At 42.3% G+C, this 27,841-nt stretch overlaps 4 protein-coding genes across 6 annotated transcripts; 2 read left to right on the top strand and 2 right to left on the bottom strand.

Moving 5' to 3' along the window:
* Window positions 1-1,307: 1,307 nt before the first annotated feature.
* Window positions 1,308-10,646, bottom strand: ercc5 (excision repair cross-complementation group 5). 2 transcript variants are annotated; one of them, XM_039795981.1, is made up of 13 exons: window positions 10,361-10,646; window positions 10,061-10,236; window positions 9,554-9,669; window positions 9,329-9,430; window positions 8,973-9,039; window positions 8,454-8,597; window positions 8,159-8,369; window positions 6,818-7,762; window positions 5,594-5,877; window positions 5,350-5,469; window positions 3,605-3,818; window positions 3,011-3,155; window positions 1,308-1,893 (listed from the first exon to the last, which is right to left on the bottom strand). In XM_039795981.1, the coding sequence occupies exons 1-13, from the start codon at window positions 10,446-10,448 to the stop codon at window positions 1,683-1,685; spliced, it is 2,823 nt and encodes a 940-aa protein (XP_039651915.1). In that variant the 5' UTR covers window positions 10,449-10,646; the 3' UTR covers window positions 1,308-1,682. The 2 variants fall into 2 exon arrangements, with proteins under 2 accessions (XP_039651915.1, XP_039651917.1); XM_039795983.1 differs by lacking the exon at window positions 1,308-1,893 and adding an exon at window positions 3,228-3,260 and having other exon boundaries at window positions 3,061-3,155.
* A 509-nt stretch (window positions 10,647-11,155) lies between these two features.
* On the top strand, window positions 11,156-17,641 carry blzf1 (basic leucine zipper nuclear factor 1). 2 transcript variants are annotated; one of them, XM_039795985.1, is made up of 7 exons: window positions 11,156-11,278; window positions 11,623-11,708; window positions 12,434-12,885; window positions 13,608-13,807; window positions 14,091-14,219; window positions 15,731-15,953; window positions 16,050-17,641. In XM_039795985.1, the coding sequence occupies exons 2-7, from the start codon at window positions 11,690-11,692 to the stop codon at window positions 16,233-16,235; spliced, it is 1,209 nt and encodes a 402-aa protein (XP_039651919.1). In that variant the 5' UTR covers window positions 11,156-11,278; window positions 11,623-11,689; the 3' UTR covers window positions 16,236-17,641. The 2 variants fall into 2 exon arrangements, with proteins under 2 accessions (XP_039651919.1, XP_039651920.1); XM_039795986.1 differs by lacking the exon at window positions 11,156-11,278 and adding an exon at window positions 11,319-11,446.
* A 71-nt stretch (window positions 17,642-17,712) lies between these two features.
* On the bottom strand, window positions 17,713-19,698 carry trmt10c (tRNA methyltransferase 10C, mitochondrial RNase P subunit). Its single transcript, XM_039795984.1, is given in 2 exon segments — window positions 17,713-18,788; window positions 18,790-19,698. Coding segments are annotated over 2 exon segments (1,590 nt in total). The 5' UTR covers window positions 19,423-19,698; the 3' UTR covers window positions 17,713-17,831.
* Window positions 19,699-19,896: 198 nt separating this feature from the next.
* On the top strand, window positions 19,897-22,943 carry txnl4b (thioredoxin-like 4B). The gene is made up of 3 exons (XM_039795987.1): window positions 19,897-20,104; window positions 20,204-20,355; window positions 21,031-22,943. Exons 1-3 carry the CDS (start codon window positions 19,973-19,975, stop codon window positions 21,194-21,196), a joined length of 450 nt encoding a protein of 149 aa, XP_039651921.1. The 5' UTR covers window positions 19,897-19,972; the 3' UTR covers window positions 21,197-22,943.
* The last annotated feature ends 4,898 nt before the right edge of the window (window positions 22,944-27,841 follow it).

The raw sequence follows: 27,841 nt of genomic DNA, 5'->3' as shown, positions 1-27,841 counted from the left end.
ATTATCTTCTAACCTTTGCCTGTCTTTAAGGGCAGATGGAGGGTGCTCAGGGAGGGCTATTCCTGAAGTCCACAATCATCTCCAATGTCTTCTGAGCATTTAGTTACAGGTTGTTGTGGCTGCACCAGGATGCCAGCTACTTGACATAATGTCTGTAAGCTGACACATCATTGTTGGATATAAGCTTTACAGGGGGTACTGGAGGGCCAGTCAGTAGTGTACAGAGAGTAAAGCAAAGGGAGAGCAAACTGCACTGTAGGTCTCCGGTGCCGAGAGACATGGTCAGTGAGATGTGTCCTTTCTGAGCCTCAAATGATGTTTCCTATTCGTATTTTGGAAATATGTGGCCAGATGGGAAACCCCATCTCCAGCATAACAGTTTTGGGTTAAACTCCCACTGCGATACATCAACCAATGTGTCCCTGAGCAAGACACTTAACCCCTAGTTGCTCCAGAGGCGTGCAACCTCTGACATATGTAGCAATTGGAAGTCACTTTGGAAAAAAGCGTCCGCTAAATGACATGTAATGTAATGGAGCTGTAATCCACAAATCGAACCTTTGCAAGGTTACTAGGTCTGGTTTTATAGTTATATTAGATGAATGAGGTAATGAAGATATTAGGCACAGGCGTTTGACATGACGAAGATGTTGCATGCATGGTTAGTAGCCTATATTACCAAGTTTCTAATGGTATGAAACAAAACTATCCGAAGAAATAACTGAGCAAGAAGATTTAGAGATGCATCTGAAGGGCCAATATAGTGAGGTGTGTTTTTTACAGTTTCATAACCATTTGTAAATAGATTCACTAATTCACTAGTATATTTGATGGATCATCAGGATAAAAAACATTTTGAAAATCAGTAATCCTATCTTGATAATTTAGATCTATAAACAGGTAACTGGCAAAGTAAATATAGTTATAGTATTATGACAGAAAGATAAACTAGCTATCTGCAATATAATTACAGTAAAATGTAACATTTAACTTAACTAAGGCAACAAGATTTGTTCATAATTCTCTTGTTATGTTAGACAATGAATAGCCTCATTTTAGTTACAATTGCAAATTAAACAAAAAGAAAAAGCACATTCTAGGAAATGTTTAAGCAGAGATAGCTTTTTTAAGTGGAATTGAATAGGCGGTTAAATTGATTTTATGTTAAACCACTAGATATTGATCAAATTGTAGGACTTTAATTTTATGTACTGAGTTTGAGTTACTATGGCTGGGCTAACAGAAAGTTCAACTTGTATTATGCTGTAATACCATCTCTCACCAGGAGGGGCGCATCATTGACTGAGTTAAATTTTCATTATGCTGCAATACCATTTATTACCAGGAGGGGCGCATGTTCACAGAAAAGTTCACACACTTGCAATACCACCGTTTGCCAGTAGGACGTCAGCGTCTTACACACACACACATTTTTCTCATGAAAACCCCCCCAAAGGGGACATTGGAGTTATTGATACTGGGCATATCAGGAAGCTGTTTTCTATGCTTTGAGAGGGGTCTGCCCGTGGGGACCCTGATTTTGGTCCCCACGGTGACACGAGTCCCCACCTTGTGAGTGTGTATTCAGGTCAAGGTCCCCATCGGTATAGAAATGCGAGTACACACACACACACACACACACACACACACACACACACACACACACACACACGATCAGTCGATCAAGGATATTCTTTGATCATGTCGAGTTGTGGGCGTCCCCAGCTGAAGAAGCTCTCTGATTGGTCCACAGCAGGTTGCAGGTAAGCCTGAGCCACCGCAGGGTTAGGGAACCCAGGATGCAGTTTAAGGTCCCTCAATTTCTTCTTAACCTTCGAGTCCCGAGGATCTGCTACCAGACGCTTTTTCTCCTGAGCCTCTAACCACCATTTACTAAAGGAAAGAAACAATAACATCAATCCATGTTAAAAATGCTATTGTTTTTAAACAATATTACTAGTGCTGTCAAACGATTTAAATATTTAATTGCAATTAATCGCATATTTTTATCTATTCTAAATGTCCCTTGATTTCTTTTTGTCCCATTATTTTTTGTCATTTATTTTAATGCTCTTATCAACATGGAAAAGTGGATCGGCTTGCTTTGTGCTTTTGTCGCTTGGCTTTGACGAGGGGGCGCAGAATTCGCATCAGCTGTGTGCTTGGCCATCAAGTGGTATTTCACACTGGTCGTGCTGCGATGATGGCTCAGTTCACAACGACAAAACACACAGATCACTTTGGTCTTGTCAATGGAACCATTCGGCAACTTTTTAAAAGTAAACTTTCCATTCAGAATCTTATTGGCATCCATTTCGGCGTCTCGCGCTCCCCATCCACTCAAAACGTAACATTAGCCTACTACTCTTTGGCCGGCTCGCAACACCAAACAAGTGTGTGCGGCGTGCCTGTTGTTTTGTTTCCGGTCTAGCTAAATCCGTTGTGGTGTTGTAGTTTTTCTAACATTACTAGTTGTTGCAACAGCATGTGAAAAAATAGTTTGCTAGGCCAAAAAGAAGGTTAATCTCGCGATAAAAAATGTACGCCGTTAAAATGGGTTTGCGACAGCACTAAATATTACATTACATGTCATTTAGCTGACGCTTTTATCCAAAGTGACATACAATTGCTATATATATATCAGAGGTCACACACCTCTGGAGCAACTAGGGGTTAAGTGTCTTGCTCAGGGACACATTGGTTGATTTATCGCAGTGGGAATCAAACCCAGGTCTCCCACACTAAAGGCATGTGTCATATCCACTGCGCCATCACCACCCATAATATAAACCTTAATTAATATAGAACTTAAAAAATGTAACTAAACGATTAATAAACTAGCTTTAAAACACACACACACACACACACACACACACACACACACACACACACACACACACACACACACACACACACACACACACACACACACACACACACACACACACACACACACACACACACACACACACACACACACACACACACACACACACACACACCTACACACCTGAACTGTGAGAGTGGCTCCAAGCCCGGCCCTGGGAACTCATTCAGTATCTCCATGCCAGTAACATATCCGACCCCCGGCACGCCCTCTGTGTAGTCACTTCCAAGCAGATAAGCCAGGTTTATCAGTTTGGTCCTGTCCAGGCCTGAGACAGACAGAGGTTAGATTGGAATAGAACGAGATGGAGACTAAATAAATATGATAAGAGTGAACAAACCTGTCTTTCACAGACACATAAAAGTCAGGGTATCTGCAGGTATAATAGAAGAAAAAAAAAATCTAATGACCTGGCATCATGAACGTGATAAATGTCTGTGGTTTGGTTTGTTTCTCCCCAAAACTAAGACCAATGCAATTTGTATATGCACCACAAAAGGAAAGATTTAAAAGTCAAAAGTGGAACAATTTAGACACTTCAGAGGAACATGAGAGAAAATGTCAAATTCTGTCTAAAAATATATTAAAAACATATGTTTTTGTTTGGTTTTTTGGTTGGAACAATCACAATAAAAAAAACAGCATCAGAGGAAATGAATGATCAAACAGGTTACTTTATAAGGACCAAACATTAAACAGATGATGGAGAGCACTGACCCAGTTGGCTCTGTAGGTCACTGTACTGGTAGTGTTCAACATATTTGTTCTGGCTAAAGAAGTTCTTGTAGACGTGTCTCCCTCCAAACAGCCACACGTCTGAGTCGTCTGTGATGGTCCCGTGTGTGTGTTCGGCGCGGTCGAGTGCTGCACACTGAGCCTCGGCTTCCATCGGTGCCACAAGGAACGGCACGCCAAACAGCCGCAGCAGCTCCTGGTATCAAAGATGAAACCGTCATTGCTGGCAAGTAAAATCTTAAAAAAAATAAATAAAAATAAAATACGCAATAGCCTAGGTACCAAAGCTGATGGTAGGTAGGATTGGGAAGATCCAGGACTTCTCAGTCCCTCCCCCGTTTCTGCTAAAGCCCAAAACTGTCTCCTAAGCCCCTCCCCCCACGAGGGAGAATGAATGCGTGTGCGTGAGCAGTGACTGACTGGACACCCCCCCCCTGGCCATGATTGGTGCATCTGAACAGGGAGGGGTGGATTTTTGCAAATCGCACTACAGGCTGTAGGTGGTGGCAGAGGAGCTGGATTTTTTTATTATTTTTTTTTAATTACCTGCTTCATGTAGTTCTACTGGAACATAGGGTCAGTTTCAGCAAATATGACAGAAAGTTAGTTTTCTAAGTCTTACCTACTGCACCTTTAATCTGCACACATCAGGGTTATGCTGATTTCTTAATGACATTATGTTTTGCACTGTGATCTTATAACTATAACCTTTTTAGTATGTGCATGTTTTGGCAGTCCTCTGAGAAATACCTTCGCTGTTAGCAGCATTATCAAAACAGACAAGGGGATTAATACAGAATTGCACTTTAGAGGTTTTACATTACGTGTTGATGTTAGAAGGCAGAAAATGCTGACAGCCTGTGATATTTAATAGTGTGAGTGAGTTTACAGACACACACACACTTACCGCAAGGATTGTTAAGTAATACTGACTGCATGGCTCTGGGAATGTATGGCAGAGGCCCCACAAACCAATATATTCCCCAGTCGTCTTCTCCCGGTTGTCATATATCATACATGTGTATCTATATTTTTATTCTATTTTTACAGTGAAAATTCTCCCTATACCTCGATATATCGATATCGCAACGATATTGTAGTGTTGACTATTGGTGCTTTCACACAATGAGATTTTTGATAAATAATCATCAATAATGTGGACATAATGACTAAGTGGGTAAAGGCAAATAATAGAACAGCTAGAACAGTCTGGTAAGTTCAGAAAATGACATTTTACTTCACTTTACTGTAATGCAGCCTTTAAAACCAGGAAAAGAACACAATTATGTCATATTATGATATTACGATATCCAAAATCTAAGACGATATCTAGTCTCATATCACGATTTCGATATAATATCGATATATTGCCCAGCTCTACTTGGCGGGGCCGGGAAGCTACGATACCCATTAGCAGCATTCGCAGCACCGGTGAGTTTATCGTGTGACAGCGAAAACGTATTTCGTATTTCAAGATGGCGCATGAATATGGAGCGTCTACCCCAGTTCATGCGAATGCAAATGTAAAATGTCAAGCCAAAAGGAATACTTGGAATTGATGGTGGAAGGTAAATATTCATGAAAAAGGACAAGTTTGCGAACGGGCAACACAGAACTAAACACGTTACACACTGGACCTTTAAGGAGAAGTGTGAGGAGTGGAGTGCATTTGTGGTTTAGATGTGTCCGTATGTCCTGATGTGATGTCACAGTGTCTTTCGGTTCACCTGGCTTTCCAGGTGCATCTGTCCAGTGACCGTGTTCGCCATCCTCTCCTGCTGCTGTTTCAGCTCCCTCAGGCTGCTCTGCTCCGCCTGCAGAGAGCTCTCCAGCGCCTCCAGCTCATCCTGCAGCGCGCACGCACAGACACACACACACACACACAGTTATTTTTCTGTTTTAAATTAAAATAGTTATTATCATTATAGGCAAAATATTGCATGTCTAAACGATACTGACACGAAAGCTTACCACATCAAAGTGTTCCCATTCATTGATTGCTGGAGTTGAGCTGGATTCTTCGGTCTCTGTTCCCTCCTTTAGCGCTTTCTCTTCCGTCCGTCTCTTTTTGTCGTCTTCTTCCTCTAATTCCAAAGCAGCAGCTGGAGCCTCGGTCAAACCTTGCTCTGGGTTTTCTTCCTGCTTGGTCTCGTCTCTACGGGCCTCATCTGGAGACCCTTTCTCTCCCGTCACTACTAGGGAGTCGTCTGCATCCTCCTCTGGAAATTCTTCGTCGGACACCTCGATGAAGCTCTCTGGGAAAACACAAAAGGTAAAAAGCGCCCTTCTGTTAATAGCTGCTGGTTTCAGAAGTTATGAATGAGTGTGATCTCTCTTTTTTTTTTATGTAACTTTATTTTAGTTTTTGTTAGTAGACAACGCATAACAGACATACAGATAGCACATATAGCTACATATTGAACGACAATCACATCCTCTATGGCAATTGCAGTTATTCGATAGAAGAAAAACTATAATTATGAGGTTACTGTCACACCAAGCAAAGGAGCGAAAAAATTATAAAAAATATATAGAAAATAAATAAAATAATAAATTAAAATAATTAATAATTTGTAAATAAAAACTAAATACGGGGGGGGGGGTTAGTCTCTAGGGGTATCAGTTGGGGACAAATGAAGACAGTGATGGCAGGATGGGAGTGAGCCCAGTGGCATTGATAGAAGAGAAGTAGGAAATGAATGGGTTCCAAATTGTCCTTCATTTCTCCTGCTTCCCATCTCTTAGATAGCTTATATTTCCAAGATGGATGCAGCTCATTAAGTCACGTACCCAGTTTATATGACTAGGTGGTTGGCTTGACTTCCAATTAAGGAGAATCAATGTCCTGGCTATTAAAGTACAGAAGGCGAGCGCACCGTTATGGAGGTTTGAAAGAATTTGCAGTTTTTGGGGAGAGACCCAAAAGTGCAACAAGTGGGCACAAGGGTTAATTACAGAGCCAAGTGCAACTGACGCAGAATTAAAAATAAAATTTCCAGAAACCAGTCAAACTTGGACAAAGCCAGAACATGTGAAGCGGAGAAGCTGGGGCCTGTCTGCACCTATCACATGTAGGATCTATCTCTGGTTTGATCTTTGCTTACCTAACTTTAGTCCAATATATGAAATGAATGAATTTAAATTGGATACGACTATGACGAATGAATGTGATCTTAAACCCAACTATTACTGCACCTTCTGACTCGCTCTCCTCGCTGCCCTCCGACTTCACATCATCTCCATTCCTTTCCCCTTGAGCTTCAATCATCTCGTTGCTCCTCTGCGTTAACAACGCAGGATGAATTTCAGTCTCTGCACTGAGAGGTTTTCCAAATAGTTGAGCAGAGAGATTAATGGATGATGAGTTTTGATTGGAAGCAGCCCGAGGCTTTGTGTTCAATCCCTCCAGCTCTTCTGGTTTCTCCATCTGTCCTCTACTTCCCGTCCGTATATCCTCTGTCAACTGTCTTTTCTTTAGCTCCTCTTCGGACTTCATCTCTGTCTCAGGAGTTTGTTGCTGCGCCGCAAAGCGAAGTGCTTCATTTCTCTGACCGATCACACTCTCCATCTCATCTTCAGAACTACTAACAAACAAACCATCTTCCACGTGTAAACTTTGGCCTGTTGGGTTCCCCTTACAATCGGATCTTTCATTAGGCAAAGGGCTCACGTTTCCAGGGTTTGGCTCTTCCTCTGAGCTGCTGATGACCACTTGTGGCCCAGGATGATGAATATTCGCCTGCAGTTTGGTGGATGTGCTGCTGATTAGAGTGCTGTGTACGGCAGCGTCATCTTCCTCCTCCGCTAGAGCTTGTTGGATTGCCAGCAGGGTGCGCGGGGACACACGGCCGTCCTTATCACGGTCCACCTTCTCCTCGTCTGAGCTGTCGCTCATCGCAGCCTGGATCGCCTTGAGCGTACGAGGCGAGGGAGGTGATGTGTCTCCCAGAGACGGTTTGAAGACAGACGGTTTGGAGTTTTTTGAGGAGGGACCCTGCACTTCTGCTTCGTCCTCACAAGCAGGACGCCACAGTGGCTCAGGTCTGTCCGCTGCTCGTCTTTCGCAGCCCGTCAGGGAGCTCCCAGACCAGGCTGCGGTTGCGGGTCGGCTCTCGGGGGCAGTCTCGCTCTTCTTGGAGCCTGTGTAGAAAAAGCGGAGTGGTGTTTTTTATATGAAAATTAAGACAAGTTTGCATTTTCGGATTTGGCCCATTCCACAAATCAGCCTTTACTTTACAACAACCACTGTCTAAAACACATCAGAAGGTTATAGATGCATTTCTTAGCCATAGACCAACCACAGATTGAAATATGGCACCAAATGTTCTTGCAGAGATTTAAAATATGATATCACACTAAACAATTTGTTTGCTTTACTTTATATTAAAGTCACACTGTCATAACACAATTGTGAGCAGTGTTTTGGAAACTTTCTTTTTGATACGTTTAAAACCGATAATTGATACTTTTCCTGTTAAATACTGACAACCTGTTATGGTCCTTTGACTGAGTAAACACCATCATAGCTGCCCTCACCTTTAATAAGGATATAGTGGGAATAGTCTTCTGAAACCAGTCGGTGTGACTCTACGCTGTGCCTCTGCTGGTCCCCGTCCAGTTGGCAGAGCTGTGGAGCGCTGCCGGTGCTCTGCTGGCTCATCTCTTTCTCCACACCCTGCAGTCGCTGGTTCAGCTTGTTCCTCTGCAGCAGGCCGGCAAGCTGGTACTGTGAAAAGTCTCCTGAATGCTAAGAGAAGTGAAGAGGAGTCTGTGCTGAAGAGCAGGAGATGGGCGAGTGTGTGCGTGTGCCGCGAATGAGAGCTACTAGTACCTCTGGGGGTTTGTGGTACATGGTCCGACGTCTTTTGGAGAACTCTTTCATGTCTTTGAGTATCTCATGTTTCATTTCAGGAGGCAGGCTGGCAAACTCCTCTGAGTTAATGTCCACTGAGTTGGGGTCTTCATACAATTCTCCCTAAGACACAATGAGCAATCTGGCTTTAAATGTCAATTATCAAACAGTGCGTTTACACAGAGAAAGGCTGGGTGATAAAGCCAACCAACATAAGAACATAGTAATAATGTGAGGATTTTTTTTTGGACACGACTCTAAATAAGAAACACACTGGCACATAGTAGAGTTTTATGAAACAATCAAGAAGATATGATCCCTAAACAGAGGCCTTCACTGCTAATTGCACTCAGCGAAAACACTTTATTGCTACACAGCCAGGACCAGGAACAACCAAGCAATATGAAAATACTATCAAAAAAAACAAACTATTTGAAGCCATTTTATTTGGTGTTGGTGCTATAGAATTTGATGCTCTTGTGCATGTAATAATTTTACCTGATACATGTGATGGCCGTTGTCTGTCTCCTCTAACTCTTTCTCTTCCTCCTCCTCCTCCTCAGAACTGCAATAACGAAACATATTCAAAATGATTATACCAGTATGGTAGAAGGTGAAATAATTGTATAAAACAATACATTTTGTGTGCTCCTTCATGCACAGTTAGCATTAACTTGACTCTCCTATCTAACACACGTAACACATGTCAAGATGAAAAAGATTTTGAGCCACCTCAACTGTTTAGCAAACAATGGATTTAAAACTCTGGAGTGGACTGTACTGTAGATAATATGACTGAATTGCCACTTTATTTACTATAACTAGCAAAAAGTAATCTTCTCCAGGCCTCTGACCTGTTTTGGTCCTTCTCCTCTGCAGCTGGCAGGGCTGGTAGAACATAAATGTCGTCCACCTCATCTCTCCTCACAGTGGAGAGGCTGGGTAGAGGATCCTTACTGTGGCGGTAGGAGAGTAGACAGTTCACCTTGTAGTTTTTAAGAAATTATTTATTCAGACAGTAAGTAAGTAGAGAGGTTGTTGTTGCCATCCCTCCATTGCACACTGCCACGGTCTCTTACCTGCGGTCTCCAAGTGCAGCTTTGATCGCTTGTCTCTTCAGGAATGTTTTGAGAAGTTTCTCATTGGTCTGTTTGGACTCCCGGCTCAACTCCTCTTTCCTCTGCCTCCTCAGAGCCTGCAGAAGAGCCACGGCCATGTGAAATGACAGAATATATGGGAATCGCCATCCTAGTGCTGGGCGATATGGAGAAAACCAAATATCACGATATCTTTGACCAAATAGCTCGATATCGATACCGCAACGATATTGTAGTGTTGACTATTGGTGCTTTCACAAAATATTTAAACAATGAGATTTTTGATAAATAATCATCAGAAATGTGGATATAATGACTAAGTGGGTAAAGGGAAATCCAAAATCTAAGACGATATCTAGTCTCATATCACGATTTCGATATAATATCGATATATTGCCCAGCTCTACACCATCCACTTGGAAGAAATATCAAAAAGTATTTTACACAGACATACTGCTCATGTGGCTCTTCAGACAGCATTGGACGTACCAGAGTCTGTTTCTTCAGCAGTGGTGCGTCCCCATCAAACACAAAGACTGGCCTGATGCGGAAGAAGAGCAGCTTACAGACGCGGTTGAAGAGAGTGAGGAGGTGGGCGTTCTGGACACTGTTGCCTTCACGGTCCCTCACCCCCTTCACTGCCTGGTTCAGCCATATACTGATGTCTGGAGGGGTCTGGTTAAGGTTGACAGTCAGTTACAATACATGATCTGATAAAGACGACGGGACCCTGCTCAAACAATGACAGATAGAAAGATAGATGTATAGATCACAACCAAGTCAGGATACCAACAGCAAGGACCTTTCCCTCCAGAGTCTCAGGGTTGATGGGTTTCCCTGTACTCTCCAGCAGCCTCCAGAGTCCATGCACTCCCATTATAACCAAACCTCAACCGAAATACTGTGAAGATTAAAAACTGAAACACAAAAACAAATGAATCGTGCTTCACTTATCTGAACATGTTTTCATATCAACTCAGAAATCACTAAAGTGTAAAATAAGAATCTGCACGGCACAAACTGCGGCACTTTTCAACGTTTATTGTTGACTGTTACACTATTTCTGTCCGGGGAGCAATAACGTTACTTGACTACGCATGAAGGTTCCGCGTTATTCACGTCGGGTTATATTCAGCTGTTACACCCGTAGACATGTATAGCTAGCTACACCACCGGTTTTATATACTGTCTATGACCAGTTTCGGGCAGCAGCATTCTCATGTTTAATCAGTTTCAAGGTCCGTTTCTCTGAATGAGAAAACTGTTTTCTCTGAAAGCAGAATTACGGTAGAACCAGAGTCGTTTAATGATAATGTATATACGGCTCGTGAGTAGCTAATATTTTTGGAACAACACGGCAACCGATCAGAAATCAGTTGTTATTTTTTCCTGGATTTAGCCTGTCAGGCTAAATCTTCCATTGCTGCTGCTCCGAAAAAAATGTCTTTGTTGCATTGCTTTGTTGTAGATATTGTCCGGGGAACAGTTAGACCAACGAGTCGCACTCCCTGCGGCCTTTAGTTTGCAAAAGGAGGTGTTTCTGTATCGTGTTTCTTGGCAGGAAGCGTTGCCTGAGACACCTAACCCAGGGCACTAATCGCCCCTTTCAAGATCAGGCCAACTGTGTCCGGTGACAAAATAAACAGCTTTAGCTTGCAGCTTCTTACCAGCGAATTAATCGAGGTGGTTGGACCCTGTTCCCGGCTGGTATGCTATCTAACAATTTGTCTGAATTCCCAAATCTGATCCCAGATGATGCTACTGGGGAGGGTCTTTCCGTGTAGCAAGCAGCTATCATGATAGCGTTAACGTTACTTTAACTTGGGGTTGTTCTTTACCGTCAACGCTGCTCGGCAAACAGCTAACGTTAGCAAGGTAACGTTAGCTACCCAGCTAGGTTAGCTAGCTACCGTTATCGTGTAACATTAACGTTATCAGCACCTCGGCTGTTCAACCTGACTTTTGACCAGCGGCCGTCTTTGATCGCCGTCACTACACTGAGTGCTAGAGATTTTAACAACAAAACGCTTTTCCATTGTTAATTGTCACAGGACGACGAGTCACCGGGTTTCACCTGAACTCTAACAGACTTCCTTCTCAACTACCACCACCTCCACCATGACTGCTGCTGTGAGGGGTATGTGACGTTATTGTTTTAATGTGGGACTACTTTTAGTTAGGACCATCAGTAATAATTCTGTTTTCATTCTGTTTACTGTTTAGCATTAACAGAAAATCTATGTTAAGGTTGTTACACAGGGGAACTACTTCCTTCTTATCCAGCTTTAATTTAGCCAAGATTGTCTTTCATTACAACTTTAAAATGATACCGTGAACATACAACATCTTAAGTGATCACTTGATTTTCAGAATCTGTAACTGCTGCTAAACACAGAAAACATACTGTACATCTCCACTCTTCCATACAGCTATGGCTGGGTGTTATTTATAATGTTTCAATACATGTGCCCATTCAGAGTTTGTGTGCTGGTATCAAAACCTTGTCTGAACCATACTTTGAGGAATATAATAATTTTAGTTTTTTTCAAACCCTTTTTTATTTTTCATTTAACATAAGAAGCCTAAAAGTATGTTTTTAATATTGTCTAAACACAAACCGCTGTAAGTTCAATACCAAGCCCTACATGCTGGAGGAGGGATTTTGGTGGCTATACCATGGCATGTGTTGGAGTCTTTGTCTGTGTTATTTGGCATTGGCAAATCAGCTGTTTCGTTGTGCAATACAAACTGTGTGTTTATAGGAATGTTCACACCTGCATTTAGAGCGGTCCACGTCTGATTGGATCACTCAGGACACATTCAAGTTCAAAGTGTAAACGTGGCTATGTTTATTTATTCCAGCCCCTGCCAGTGTGCCTATCCGAGGCACTGGCGACGGCATGGAAACTGAAAAACCGCCCGCCATCCTGGAGGTAAACACGGAGACACTGCCACCAGGTCCGTCTGCAGTTCCCCTTCTTAAGGTGGCTAGCCCCAAACACTGTCCCAAATCTACCCATCCCGCTCCCCCCCAGCCTCTCGGGGTGCTCCACCTGGGCAGGGTGAGTCGAGAGGCCTGCACGGAGGTGGAGGCTGTGAGGATCATCGTCCCACGTGCTGCTATTAGCCGACACACCCGTACAAGACCTGCCGAGGGCAAAGGGGAGGCTGGGCAACAGACTGAGGAGCAGGGCTCTCCCCCGCTGCCTCTGGTGGAGGACTGGAGAGGACAGCTGGATAAGCTGCAGAACTCTGAACGCAGGCTGCTGCAGGACAAGGAAGGGCTTTCCAATCAGCTCCGTGTGCAGACAGAGGTAAGGCCCCAAATGAAGCAGATACATTTTATTAAGATATTAGACATACTAGGCTTTGCACAGTCAGGGTTATTGCCGTTTCATGTAGAGCTGGGCAGTATATCGATATTATATCAATATCGTGATATGAGACTAGATATCGTCTTAGATTTTGGATATCGTAATATCATAATATGACATAAGTGTTGTCTTGTATCAAGGCTGCATTACAGTAAAGTGATGTCATTTTCTGAGCTTACCAGACTGTTCTAGCTGTTCTGTTATTTGCCTTTTCCCCACATAGACATTATGTCCACATTACTGATGATTATTTATCTAAAATCTAAGTGTGATGATATTTTGTTAAAGCACCAATTGTCAACCCTTGAATATCGCCGCAATATCGATATTGAGGTATTTGGTCAAGAATATCGTGATATCTGATTTTCTCCCTATTGCCCAGCCTTAGTTTCATGTATCAAACCATGCAGGAATTATGGATACTTTGAACGGTATAGCGATGTAAAAATTGCTTGAATTTATCATTCTGTCCAGATAAGTCCAAATTGGTAATACAATATAATCATGCTCCTTATTGTCTCCTTTCAGTTGACTAAGAGAGCACTGTATTTTTGTCTTTTCAGTGATTACATGCTTTTAAGTGAATATAAAAGAAGTTTATTTCCTCATGGACACACATACAGCTGTAAAAGTGTTTTTGGTAACTTTGATCCGTGTGCCAGGTGAACCGTGAGCTGAAGAAACTGCTGGTGGCGTCGGTGGGTGATGACCTTCAGTACCACTTTGAGCGTATGTCACGGGAGAAGAACCAGCTGATTCTGGAGAACGAGGCTCTAGGCCGGAGTCTGGCGCACACCGCAGAGCAGCTGGAGCGAATGAGTATCCAGTGTGACGTTTGGAGGAGCAAGTTCCTGGCCAGCAGGTATGACATGGACCAAACAATTGTGTGGCAAATTAAATGGAGAAGTGGTTGGAAATTAATGATGACATGATGGAAAGGGATAGTACGTTACGTTTTCAGGGCACTACCAGCTGCTGTGCCTCTCATCCTTCAAGCATCTGACCCTTCAGCTTTGCTGGAGGAGGACAAATCAACAATAAAAAAAAAAAGATTCTTCTTCTACAAGGATCAATCTGAGATGACATAATTGAACGTTACCATGCTGATCAAAACACTCGCATCAACGTTGTCATTGTCTCCTCAGAGTCATGGCAGAGGAACTGACGAATGCCAGAGCAGCGCTGCAGAGACAGACCAGGGAGGCACAAGGAGCTATCCAGGACCTGCTGTTAGAGAGGGAAGAGTTCTCCAGCAACATGGTGCTCACTCACAGGTACATGTATACATACATATACATATATATCCATAAGCATATCGTTTACTATAGTCGCTCGCAACTTAAAAATCCTGAAGATGGGGCGACCTCTACTGGCTCACCCAGTAGAGCGTGTGCCCCATGTAGGCTGAGTCCTTGGCATCGGCCCGGGTTCGCATCTGGCGTGCAGCCCTTTGCTGCCCCCACTCTCTGTCCCCCTTTTCCTCTCTATCTGCACTTAACTTTTATCTAATAAAAAATAAAAAATGTCCCAACAAAAATCCTAAAGATGAGGAACACTCAAACTCGGTTAAATTCAACGTGTTTATTAATTATAAATAAAGTCGTAGGTCCACTTATGGCATTTCCTACAAAGTAAGCAATTTAGTCTAGGTGTCCACTGTCCGGTGCATTTGTTAAAGGCTATTAATTGGGATAAAATATGGCGGGGTTTAAGAAAAATTCTAGGATACGAGATACCCAAGTCTGATAAGGTACTTTATCTGGGAAATCTGACACAAGATATAATTCGAAAAGAGGATGAGTATCTTGTTAAAGTTCTGCTATTGGCAAGTAAAAAAGCAATAACGAGGTTATGGTATAAAGCAGAACCCCGACGTGGAGCAGTGGGGGAGCACTGTGGAAGAAGTATTTGTAATGGAAACAATTACACATAAACTACGATTACAAGAGACACAATTTCCGGAAAAATGGACAGATTATAGAACACAGCAAGAGGACACCACCATCACCACTGGACAATAAGGACACTGATATGTGAATAATTGCATTGTGGAGTGTGTAAAACCTGACACTGTAACTGTTGACAGAAAATGTCAATTAAAATAAAAAGGCTATTAATAATAAATTAAAATGAAACCATTCAAAAGGAGTGTGAGCGAGAGAGAAGATAATTATTATTATTATAGCAGTAGGTATAATGGAATGATATAAATAATAAGAGCAGGAATGAATGAATGTGACACTTGTGACATGTAATGATTTAATTTTACCGAATTAAAAAGAAGTTATTTGAAAAATTGCCCAGAGTTGCATTTAATATTAGAAATGAAGAGAATGTTTGGTTTTGCATCTCAATAAAGTATTACATTACATACATTATAGTTCACTTAGAGGCTTCACTTTAGCCTCTGTTAAGAAATGAGCCATTCATGGCAAATAAATGGAAAGGAGTCTGCTCTTTTTGAAGGAACTGTCAACGAATCTCCGCAGCAACGAGGGTCCGGCTGAGAGAACCTATCGCACTGCTTAACAACAGAGGAGCTACAACACACAACGTTCAGAGATAGCTGGGCGAACGTTACCTCTTAGCCGAGTCAAACGGAACAGAAATCTTGAAGACATAAGGTTCCGGCTTCACAGCTGAGCCACTGATACTAAAGTGTAAACCCCAGTGGTCGTTGGCTGCCAAAGGCCAAGGCCCTTCAGGAGTTTTTTTTGCACCTCCTGCAACATTTTGTTAGCATAGATGATGATGTGCTGACGGTTGCTCGCTTTTCTGTCTTCAGATCTCTGGAGCAGCTCCTGGTGTCCCTGCAGTGGGGTAGACCGCAGACGTACTACCCCAGCGCGCAGCCCCTCAGCACCGGAGATCTGGCAGCAGCCAATCACAAGCTAGCAGACGCCATCAACTCCCACCTGCTGGGTAACACCAGCAGCGCGGCGGTGAAGAGCAGCAGCGCTACGGCGGAGCAGCTGTGCAGCACTCCGGCCGAGAAGATGGCTGAGAAGGTACGGACTTCACATCCGTGTAGAAATCGGACCGTTCTCCAGCATTTGTCGTGACATCCGGGGCTTCACAAATGTTTTGTCTGTTTTCTATCTTAGGTGCTGAAGAATTTGGATCCAATTTCCTGTTCAGAAAACGCAGCAGACCCTCCGCTCAGCGACTCCACCCCCTCAAACTTTCTCAGCAATAAGAAGAGCATCGGCAGGTTTCACCCATACACCCGCTACGAGAACATTACTTTTAACTGCTGCGAGCGCTGCACCGGAGACATCCTGGTGCTGTAGCTGGGTGGAGGAGCAGCAAAACGTCCCCATTTGGCACCAGTGCAGCATCGGAGCTTTTTACAAAATGACTTGAGATCTGAACAGGAGTGTATTCTGGGGGATATTAATGTTCTGTGTCAACTTCTGCTCCTTCAGTCAACACCAAAAGTTAGCTTCTCCAGCAGACATTTCTTTTTGTATCAGCTACCCATTTTAGCGCGTTGCATCTCTGATCTTTGGATTTCCACAAGTTCAGAGGTTTTTAAACTTGATCAACCTGCTGTTAATTTTGCTCGCTTCAACCTGGAAAAAAAAAAAATGGGAGTTTGTTCAGGGATCGTGATGTGAAAGTGCCGAAAACCGAATGCTTTTCAGAGCCATTGTAGTCTGGTTTAAACTATGGGAAAAAAAGGCTATTTATTGTGAGATCAAGATGAGTCAGTGTTACGTGGTGAACAGACAGTGTCTGCTTATTCAAACTTGAATATACGGTATTACGTGTTATTTACATAATCTTCTAAGTCAATGTGCAAATAATAGAGCAAACGGGCTGTATTGATTAGGGTTGGGCATTGTTTGGATTTTAACGATTCTGATTCCACTTCCGATTCCGGTTCTTATAGATTCTCGATTCAGATTTAGTTTCAGTTGAAACGGGTCACATGCCTATTTTCAGTTTTGACAAGGCTTTTTCAATGTGAAATAAAGCCACACTAGAGCACTGCTTACTGTTGAAACCAAATCCTCTAAACGATTCCAATGAAGAAACGATTCTACTGGAATCGTAATTTTTGAAACCATTCCAAGTAGGAATCTGTTCTCGATGCCCAACCCTAGTATTGATACGTTTTGAGTTTTGACCCGGCCGGCTGTTATGGGAACACCCTCCAGGAAGTTAACGGACGTTGAGCTAATTGTACAGTCGCACGTGCTCTGTAGGACTCTGCAGGGCTGTCCCCAATTTCTCGATATGATGGTGCTATTATATTGAATTAATATATTTTGTACAATGCATGCTGCAAAAGCATTATATTATACATTGAATATTTTGGAAGTGATTGACGGTACTACAATAGATTATTATTGTACACACTTGTGTAAAAAAAAATCCAATATTTGAAATTACTATTTTTTTTTTTTATGTCATTCCTATTGGGTGATGTTTTTGTAATTCATTTAAGAATGTGGTTGTTGTTTTTTTTGCCTCAGAATACACTACTATGAAATGACGAGTAATGTATTGCACATGCCTTTTTGCAATTTTCTAAACCCAAGTTGTATAATATTGTAGTTTACCACATCTGTTTGGAAAGGTTTGCATTTATGGTGACAGTAAAAGTTACAGTGAAAGCACACCATAACAAATATTTATACATTTTTTTTCATCCATGTCAGACCAAAATAAAGACCAAAGTAGTTTCTTTAAACGTCTTGTTCTTGTCGTTTATAACCCTGCATTGGAACTGGAAGACAAAAGAAGTCTGTAAGCACCAGTGAATACCTATCACAACACTTTATTTACAACTCGTCTCAGTTTTTGACATTTCCTCAGACAGCGCTTGTAAAACAGACATGTCCTTTTTTTTTTTATCCCAAGTTACAACATTTTTGTTGCCTTCACTCGTCACCCCACCACATCTTGCCTTTGCCTGGACCTTTTCTTCCCTCCATGTTGCTCTTAAATGATGTCCGTACTCTGGTTGCAGCTGGTTTGTTTTCTCTGTCCCTGGGCAGTGCAGCCATTCTGTCTCTACTACTGAACCCAGACTCTTTATGGGACCTGTAAAGACTTTGGCCCGGATTTTTAAATGTCCTCTCACCATTTCTTTCTCCAGATCTTAACAACCTTTCACCATCCTGGCTTGGTCCGGGATTTGTGACTCCCCTGACCTTTTTGGTAATCGCTTTCTGTGTCCGTTGTTGGTGGAAGCCATCATACTTCCTCTTAGGCACGAACTTCAACGCCTCCTCCCATTTCCCAGTCTCCTTGAAAGTGAGCATGATGCGGAGCATCTGGTCGAGAGTCAGATTTTTGGCCCCTATTCCCCAGTGGAGGAACTCATCCAGTGGCAGACGGGCTGTGGCCAGGTTCAGACGCTTGGCGTTGGCCAGTGACAGGCCTGACTGGATCGACCTGTCCACTAGAGCTCCAATGATGTAGACCTTGGAGTGGTCATACCTGCGGAGGACGTTGGGGGAATCTGCGGTGAGGTATACGAGCTGTTCGCGGGGGAACAGATCCACATGCTGTTGGTCAGAGGTGGTGATGAGCAGGCGGTCCCAGGCTTCTGCACCATATCGTTTGAGCAGCTCGCTCTGGTAGGCCCCGTCCGCCTTCAGGTTGCAAAAGTGGAGGTGGTAGGGCTCTGTGGCACGCCGATTCCACCCTTCAACCTCCATCAGCTGGGACACGGTGTTCTCTAACTCCCGCCTGGCCATGTTGGACTCATAGCTCATGTCAAACACCAGAGGCTGATCGAACAGCATGGCCTGGGCGCTCCTCCAGGCCAGGAGCTTGTCCAGGGTGCGCCCCCAGAACTGGAGGAACAATGTGTTTTTAAGTTCAGGTCCTCTCGTCGTCCTCTGCATCACTGTCCCGTCCTCTTCTCGTCTCCATGGAGGCTTCCCTCTCTGCCTTCCTCTGCTGCTGCTTCTCCTTACGGGCCCTTTTGTGGCCCTCCTTGATGGCCAGGTACTTCAGGTACTTCTTCCTGGAGGACTTGGTGGTGAGCCCTGCCAGCGTCTGAACCTCTTCTTCAGTCATCTCTTGAGGTACGAGCTTCCCAGCTTGCCGCCACATTGCAACCAGATCCCGAGTGGCCTCCAGGGAGGAACTGTCCTTTAAATCACCACCTGGATCTTTGAGGTTTTCATCTTCATCACTTGCTTCCTCTTCATCGTTGACTTGCTGTTTCTCTTCTGATGCCGCTTGGGCTCTCATTACAGATTTCCATTTGTCCAGATCTAGTGTGTGCATTGCCTCAGATTTCTCTCTTTTTGGTTGGAAGGCGTCGTTCCATACTGGGGTCCCAGTATTGACGAGGCGAGCAGGGATGTGTAACGTTAGTCGGTGATGACCGGCGCTGCAGACTGGGAGAACACCGACTTGGCTTGACTTGATGACTTGCCTCTTGCTAACACAGGATGCCACAAAATGACTGCATTTACAGAGTTCATAAAAGCCCTGGTTAGTGAAGAGCCGTAACATCGCGATAACATATATTAAACTGCAGCTGTATCAAAAGTACTACAACGAGGAAGACTGTCCCTTATGAATTTAAACGGAACAAAAAGTGTAATCAACGCGGTTCTCTCCGTTGTCCACCGTCATGAAAATGTAGCATCAAAGTACCATATGCATATTGTGTCCCAAATTGTCCCGACGTTGTTTCCACTTGTCACGGCGCTCGTGCTTGTAAAATGTTAGGAGATAGAAGGTCACGTTGTTGAAACTGTGTCACGCTGTAATGTGTCGTAGTGAAATGCCACTACAAAGCATGACCATATATATTGGGAATGACACAGCTTGTCTGGTCTTAAATATTTATCTAGCTGACCATAACACGATAATTCAACGAATACACTTTTACTGTAGCTTAAACTCTCTATGACGGGTCGATAATGATAATAACCATTTTTAAACTCAAGTCAATTTGATGTTGTTTCCAGGCGGGTTTTTTCACAGTGTCGCACAGCAATAATGACGTAATTTCCTCCTGTTAGCACAACAAGGGAAAGCTAAATTCTTAGCCTCGAAAATGAGTTTGTTTTTGCCTAAATTAACGTGCAAAAAAGACATAGATGAAGTTATCAAATGCGTAGCAGAGAAAGTCGTAGTTTTGAGGTTTGGGAGAGACGAAGACTCGATTTGTCTCCAGCTCGATGAGATTGTAAGCAGGATCATTAGCCAATGCAAAGAACTCATCAAACGCCTGTTAAGTGTCACGACTATTGTGCTTTTGCTAATTTTTCATTTATGTTCATTTTAGCTGTCCAAAACTGCACATGGCCTAAGCAACATGGCGTCCATCTACATTGTTGATGTGGATAAAGCTCCCGTCTACACAAGATATTTTGACATCAGTTACATCCCCTCCACTGTTTTCTTTTTCAACGGACAGCACATGAAAGTGGATTATGGGTGAGTGGACGGAGGTTACTGAGGTTGTAATTGTTTGATAAGTAATATAACGTTATGTATTATTCTCTACGTCAAAATGTATCAAAAATAGTACTGAAACCATAGAATGTTTAAATATTATTCATATTAACAGTCTATGACTGGAACTGACGATTTTCGTCATCAATTAATATGCTGATTATTTTCTCAAATTAGTATTGGTCTACAAAATGTCAGAGAATGGTGACAAATGACCATAAATCGCAGAGCCTGTTTACATCTTCAAATGTATTGTTTTGCCCAACCAACAGTTCAACATATTCAATTCATATATAAGCTGAAACCTAATTTCTTTTACATTTTTGCTGTGAAAATTACTTAAATAATTAATAGATTATAATAATATTATGATAATATATTAATTATTTAAGTCATTATTAATTCATTAATAAATAAAGTCAAATTAATCTGCAATTAATTTTCTGTTGATGGACTAATAGAGTCATTGTTACAGCTCTACAATTAATCAATTCATTATGTAGTCTATGAAATGTGACAATGTTACAACTCATAGAGCCAACAGTCCATAACCCAAAGCTATGTAGTTTAAGAAAAGCAGCACGTATTTACATTTGAGAAGCTGGCTTTTGCATATTTACCATAGTTACCAAAGATTGACCCTATCTTCTCTCTCAGCTCTCCAGATCACACCAAGTTTGTCGGCAGCTTTAAGACCAAACAAGATTTCATGGATCTGATTGAAGTCATATACAGAGGAGCCATGCGTGGGAAGATGATTGTCCAGAGTCCCATAGATCCACAAAATATTCCCAAATATGATCTCCTCTACCATGGGATTTAAAATCAACTCCTCCACTTTGCGGCCTTATTTCTTTCTGAGTGGCATCAACCACGTCTGGTTGATTGACTGAAAAAAAAATAGCTTTACCTTTCAAGCCACCATCTGAAGAAGGTTTGATATTAAAGCGTCTCATGTTCATTTTCATATAGATGGCAAATGACAAAGTACATTGCTCTGTATTCCTTTTCCTCTTGCTATGTTTAAAGATTCCCTTTGTAGGTTTTTTCTTAATGATCTTAACGCTATAGAGTGATGTTTTTATGTGTGGTTGCCAGTTTTGTTTGCTCTAATGCACGTGTCCTGCACACATTCCCGCCGGTTTCACTATCAACAGGTAACATTTAAAAAAAAACACACTAATGTGAAGTCACTGTGACACAGTGGATAAGAAGACTTCAAGGCAGTAAACATGGATGTAAACAAAACAGGTTTCAAACTTTTAAGAAAAAGTTAAGAAAATGCATTAAATATGTTTGTTAGACCTAAAAAATACACACAATTAGTCTTGGTAATGAACACAGACTGTAAACACAAACATTTGTTTGTTTACAAGAAAACTCCAATGGGCATTTTTTTTTTTTTTGTAAATACAGTTACTACCAATACCATAAGCTGTTTACAAACATGGACTATGCATCTCCACTTCCTCCCACTGTACAAAAGTGAAGCCAAAATATTCCAGACACGGGCGCTGGCATCTTGTACTTTTTGGAGCCAGAGGCAGCGCAGTAGTGATCGGGCGGTGAAGCCACGTTATCAACATCCCGCCCGACCAATTGCAAGTCAATCATGACGTTTCACCCTGTTTTAGCATCAAATAACTAATAAAACCTAACTTATCAGAAAATTAAACACTTGAACAAAACAACGTCATAAGAACTACCTAAAATGACAGAAACAATCTTTGGGGCAAAAATCACTTGATGTTTACTTTGGTTTTTTAGTTTAGCCCATGTCCCATCCACTAACATGGAGGGGGTGGGGATATTATGAGCTATACTGCAGCCAGCCACCAGGGGGCGTTTGAGACATTTGGCTTCACTTTTGGGAATTTAAGAGTGCAGATCTGGCCGCGTTTTTCTGTCCGAGCCCGGCCTGTGTCCGACAGAGCAGTAACTGAACCCAAACTGAGCCCGACACCGTTAAAATCTCTTTTTTTTCCTCATACTAATGACCCGTTTGTTTGTGTGGAAAGCCCACTTTTATTAAGCAACTGTAGGAAGGCATTCGGAAATGTCAACAAGCGCACGTTAACACACCTACATAATAAGCTGTTTTAAATTTAAAATGTTCAATGCCTTATCGCGCTGATGTGACCGAGCCCGACCCAAAACTGAACATAATTTCTAAACATCTGTCCGGCTCGGTTCGGGTATCCAATCTCTATTGGGAATCTGTCAAGCCGTTCAAATTTATATACACTCTACGATCAAGACAGGTTGGAAAGACTGAGATGTATTGACATTTTTGACTTTTCAAGATATGAGTTCCCAAAGTCAAATTTATTAACAGCAGGACATTTTTATCAATGAAAAACAATTTGATATTTCCCAAAAAATCTTTTGTCTCATGTTTGATAGAGACAATGTGAGTTTTGATAAGGTTCTGCAACTGTATTCTGAATTTATTTATTGTAAATATGCAGTGTCAACTTGATGTTTCCTGTGGAAAAGAGCTGTATATCATCAGAAATATACAATTAATTTAATGTACATGCTCTTTTTTTGTAATAAACTTTTATTTTAGATCTTGCACCATTCACCACACACACACACACACACAACTTCCCCTTTTTCTGTAGCCTCTATTTGTGCTTTTATTTTTGATTTTTTACAAGCATGTAGCATGTGTCAGGGCTTTACACTTAAACATAAATCTTAACACCACAACAATCAGAGAACCATCTTATTAATATAAGATATTGATATTGGCTTTAAAAAGGCTCCGCAAGGGAATGTACAGGAGGATGGCGGTGGCACCAGTAGTGGGACTCAGGAGACTCTTAAACGGTCCCACATGCAGAGGAGGGAGCCTGCTGGGGATGTCTGCCTCAGGAGATCCTGCTCCTCATCTTCCAGTACCTGCCTCTGCTAGACAGGGCTTACGCTTCTCAGGTACCCTGGAATAACGAGCCATCAGTCACTACACAGGAAGCAGTACTTGTTCTGTTATTGTTTAACAATGTTTTAATCACCTCTCTACTTCCTTTCATACTCAAAGCATGTGAATGAAGCATGTGTGGAGGCAAAGTTTGCGTGTCAGATATTACACATGATTTGCATCTGACTGCTTTAGTAAGTCTCAGTACTTTGAATAGGAATTTAGTTTTTTTAAATCAAACGCTGAGTATTTGACTCCCCCAAATTTAACAGATTCATCGACCCAGTGACATTATTGCAACAAAATATAAAACCATACAAGATTTTCAAAACAGATAGTGTTCATTTAGATTATCATTATAACATATAATTCTCACTTAATTGTTGTGTTATTTATGCTTTCAATCATTGTTCAAGCGACTATAATAAAAAAAATAATAATAATGTATCAAATGACAACATGAAAACTGTGTGACAATGTGAAAGTGGTCAGTCATAGTGATGAACATACAGAGAATTGTCACCTGAATCTGCAACTCCCCTCTGCTTTAGGGGAGCTTTATAGTAATAATCAGGCCAGTGTTTAGCTGTCCGGGCCACAACTTTACTGTGTTGGTTTACTCTCACTGGTCTCATCAAGTTGTTTTCAGATGCAGGAGAGAGCCGTTTCAGCAAAAAAGCTCTAAAACCCCACTGCGCATTACCAGCACCAAACAACAGACAGACAGTGTTTTCCCACTGCCCTCAAGTGGCCCCAAGAACAAACAAAAAATAACCAGAAAGGGATAAAAACACAAAGATACACTCATACCTGGTGTTTGCTGGGGTGAAGGCCACTTGCCTCAGGGTAAATTAATGGTTTCTCGTCAGCTGGGCTAGGGATTTACTAAGCATTCTGTCCTCAAGTATTCAGTTTGCTACTAGCAGGTTAGTTCTGCTGCTGACGTTAGCTGTGTGAAAAATTTAGACATTTAAAAAATGTTTTATAGAGGTTAAAATAAACTTGAATTATCTTTTGTTAAGTCAGTTTTGAATGAGTAAAGAATGCTCCTCAAAGGAATACTTCACCCTCAAAATGATCATGTGTATATCAATTACTCACCCCGTTTCCTTGAATTCCAGAAGAAAAATGAGTTTTTCTTGCATGCCTGCATGGTGAACGAAGAATCCAAAAACGGAGAAAATTCTTATTTCTACTTTAATTCATCAAGAATTTGCTCCGTTTTTTGGATTCTTCGTTGACTGTGTGCAGGCATGCAAGTAAAACAAAATGCTCTTCAAGAATTCAAGGTCATTTTAGTTCATCTGAACATGCCTCGCCTGTCTGATGACGACGCAACTGATCTGGCCAGACCGATCTCACTCGAAGAACTCAAGGCTGCTGTCCATAGCATGCAACAGGGAAAATCCCCTGGCCTTGACGCCATACCACCAGAGCTATACTTAGCCTTCTGGGACCTCCTAGGCCCACTACTTTTCACTATGATAAATGTCTCAGTAGAGAAGGGCACTTTCTCTAGAGATGTGAATATTGCAGTCATTTAAGAAATGTAAAGATTCAACTGAATGTGGTAACTATAGACCCCTTAGTCTCCTGAATGCTGACATTAAAATCTACGCCATCTATCACTTGATGCAATGAAGGCGTTCGACTGCCGAGAATGGTCCTTTTTGTAGTCAGTTTTGAAGGTGATGGGCTTTGGGGAGGACTTCATAAAATGAATTAAGGTTCTATATGCAAACCCCTCAGCGATGGTGCTTACAGGTAATCTCTGCTCCAGTTTATTTTGGAAATCGAGATCCTCTCGCCAGGGTTGTCCTTTAAGCCCAAGCCTCTTTGCGCTCTCACTTGAACCCTTGGCACAGATGATTCGGCTCTCACCAGTTATAAAACCTATCACTGTTAAAAGCACAAAACATCATCTGGCACTTTATGCTGATGATGTCTTGGTCTTCCTTGAAGACCCACTACATTCTACCCCTCATCTTTTAACGATATTAGATGAGTTTGGAGCGTTCTCAGGATTTAAAATTAATTGGTCAAAATCGGCTTTGTTGCCACTGAATGAGGCAGCTAAGACAACTGCTTTACCTGCGATTATTCCATCTGTTAAGCAGTTCAGGTACCTAGGTATTGATATATTCCCCTCGCTGAATCGCATCGTTAAACACAATTATACCGAGATGCTGAATGCGGTTCTGAGTGACTTGGAAAGATGGACGAGTTTGCCTAATTCACTACAGGCACATATTTCCCTTATAGAAATGAACATATTGCCCCAGATACATGTTGTAGGTTCCATGGTCCCGCTCTCTCCCCCTGCTGGTTACTGGGAGAACCTGCATGCTGCGGTTTCAAAAATGTATTTGGAAGGGAGAATGTCCACGTGTGAAAACTTCCACTGTACAGGCAGATTGGACGGGGGGGCTTAGCAGTTCCCAACTTCAGATGGTTTTACTGGGCTTTCACCCTTCGACCTCTTGTCGTGTGGTTTGATCCCCAGTCAGCGGTTTCCTGGCGAGCGATGGAAGAGAGGATTGTTCACCCTTGGTCTTTGGCAAGAAGTGCTATTTGCATTTCTGTTAGGCAGTGTCGGCTACGATTCGGTCCGATCATTTCCCATCTTGTTCGGGTTTGGCGCTTGCTGGAAAGGTACTGTAACTCTTCTGGCAGATGACATCTTTATACCCCCATTTTTAATAACAATGATTTGTTGATGGGGGGTAGGCCAATCACCTTCCCCCAATGGGAAAAGGGGGGCATTCACCCTTTAGGGGACGGTTTTGGATCTAAACGGTCTGTGCTCCTTTCTAGACCTTATGAAAGATTTTAACCTACCAGGCATGTCCTTTATTTTTTTACCTCCAGCTCAGGGCAGCTCTTAAGGCGCATGGCTTACCGTGCCAGCATCCTTTGCCTGCACATCTGCTTCACGAGCTGTTCATTACTAAAAGTGATTGACGGTGCATTGTCCACCCTATATCAGTACAAAAGGGAAGTCTCACACCAGACACTTCCCAAGGCTAGAGCTGGATTTCGACTGGAGCAGTGTATGGAATAATGTCAAATTGGCTTCTAGAAATCCCGACCACCAGCAGATCCACTATAATTTTGTCCATAGGACTTATTTGACCCCTCGTAGGCTGTGCCTAATGAAAATTATTGGTGATGGTGATGCTTCATGCACATTGTGTTCGCTAAAGACCATGGGCACATTTCTTCATATGTTTTGGGAGTGTCCCCCTGTTGCACGGTTCTGGCAAAATGTTGCTTCAGAACTGACGACAAATTCGTCTCTGGGACAGTTCCCACGACAATACCAGTTTTGCTGCTGAATGACACTTCTTCACTCCAGATTTCTAAACGTCAGAAAAGGATAGTCCTTGCTGGGCTTACAGCTGCAAAGAAGATGGTGGCAGTGCGGTGGAAGCCCCCACACACTTTGACCATTAAGCATTAAGGCCATTAAGGCTTCTGACCTTTCTTGACAGTTTACATGGAACTTTCAACAGCTTGCATCAATGGTGCTAGACAGGTGAATGTGGATATGTGGCTTTTAATGGCAGAGACATTAAAAGGCCAACTGTGACTACAACTGCCAGCCCACGGGGCCCTGGGGAGGGTGGGGAAATATTGTTTTGCGTAAACAGTTCTTATTTCATTTTAATTCATTTAATTCATTCATACAATTTTTTTTTTTTGGGGGGAGGTTACATGTATGTTCTGTTACCTGTAACGTGCTGCTGATTGTGTCTTTGTTGAAAAAAAACATTTGATCACAAAAAAAAATTCAAGGTAACGCATTGAAGTACATATGATCATTCTGAGGGTGAAGTATTCCTTTTAAGCTTAACCAAATGAAGAATATTTCTGCGAGTGTCAGATCACTTGAATCAGATTTAAATTTTTATTGGGGTCACTACAGGTGTCCCAGGGCTGGAACCATGAATTTAAAAAAATATTTTTTTTCGGGGCATTTGGGCCTGCAATTAATAGGACAGTTGTAGACCGGAAATGGGGGAGAGAGAGGGAGAAGACATGCAGCAAAGGGCCGCAGGTCGGAATCTAACCCTGGGCCGCTGCGGTAAGGACTGAGCCTTGGTACACGCTCTACCGGGTGAGTACCAGGGCGCCCCAGGAACCATGCTTTTCACATGCCAGAACTGTGGTGCTGCTTTGAGTTTCAGTTGAACCAGCCAGCCAGCTCCTACCTGAAGGCCACACACCCAGAACTCATCAAACAGATAATCAAAAGTCACTCCAACCACCTGCAGTTTGTCAGCTTCAAGGTATGAACTGATGGTGAGGAGGAGAGAAGTTTGTGGTTAGGGGGGGTTAAAGTGATAAAAAGAAAGTGTGTAGCAAACTGAGAAAGAAATAGAGAAAGAATAATAGTTGGAAGATGTGTTAAGTGGACTCCTCAAGGATGTTGTCTGTGGACACCTTTGGACCGTGCAATGAAAGAGACCTGTAAACTATTATGTTCAGTTAAAATGGATACTTGATGTACAGGGTGGATATTCATCCTTTTTGTGTATTTTATGT

Source organism: Perca fluviatilis, chromosome 3, assembly GCF_010015445.1.
Source record: "Perca fluviatilis chromosome 3, GENO_Pfluv_1.0, whole genome shotgun sequence".
Taxonomy (NCBI): Eukaryota; Metazoa; Chordata; class Actinopteri; order Perciformes; family Percidae; genus Perca; species Perca fluviatilis.
Note: the sequence above shows the minus strand (reverse complement) of the source record. Positions and strands in the feature narration are given on the sequence as shown.

Coding starts and splice junctions, on each gene's coding strand:
- ercc5 (XM_039795981.1), bottom strand. CDS start 10,448: ATGGGAGTGCATGGACTCTGGAGGCTGCTGGAGAGTACAGGGAAACCC. Junction 10,237..10,360: donor GGGAAAGGTCCTTGCTGTTG/GTATCCTGACTT, acceptor AGACCCCTCCAG/ACATCAGTATATGGCTGAAC. Junction 3,819..5,349: donor AGATGCACCTGGAAAGCCAG/GTGAACCGAAAG, acceptor CTTTGATACCAG/GAGCTGCTGCGGCTGTTTGG.
- blzf1 (XM_039795985.1), top strand. Junction 13,808..14,090: donor AGCAAGTTCCTGGCCAGCAG/GTATGACATGGA, acceptor TTGTCTCCTCAG/AGTCATGGCAGAGGAACTGA. Junction 15,954..16,049: donor CCGAGAAGATGGCTGAGAAG/GTACGGACTTCA, acceptor TTTCTATCTTAG/GTGCTGAAGAATTTGGATCC.
- txnl4b (XM_039795987.1), top strand. CDS start 19,973: ATGAGTTTGTTTTTGCCTAAATTAACGTGCAAAAAAGACATAGATGAA. Junction 20,105..20,203: donor GTCTCCAGCTCGATGAGATT/GTAAGCAGGATC, acceptor TGTTCATTTTAG/CTGTCCAAAACTGCACATGG. Junction 20,356..21,030: donor CACATGAAAGTGGATTATGG/GTGAGTGGACGG, acceptor CTTCTCTCTCAG/CTCTCCAGATCACACCAAGT.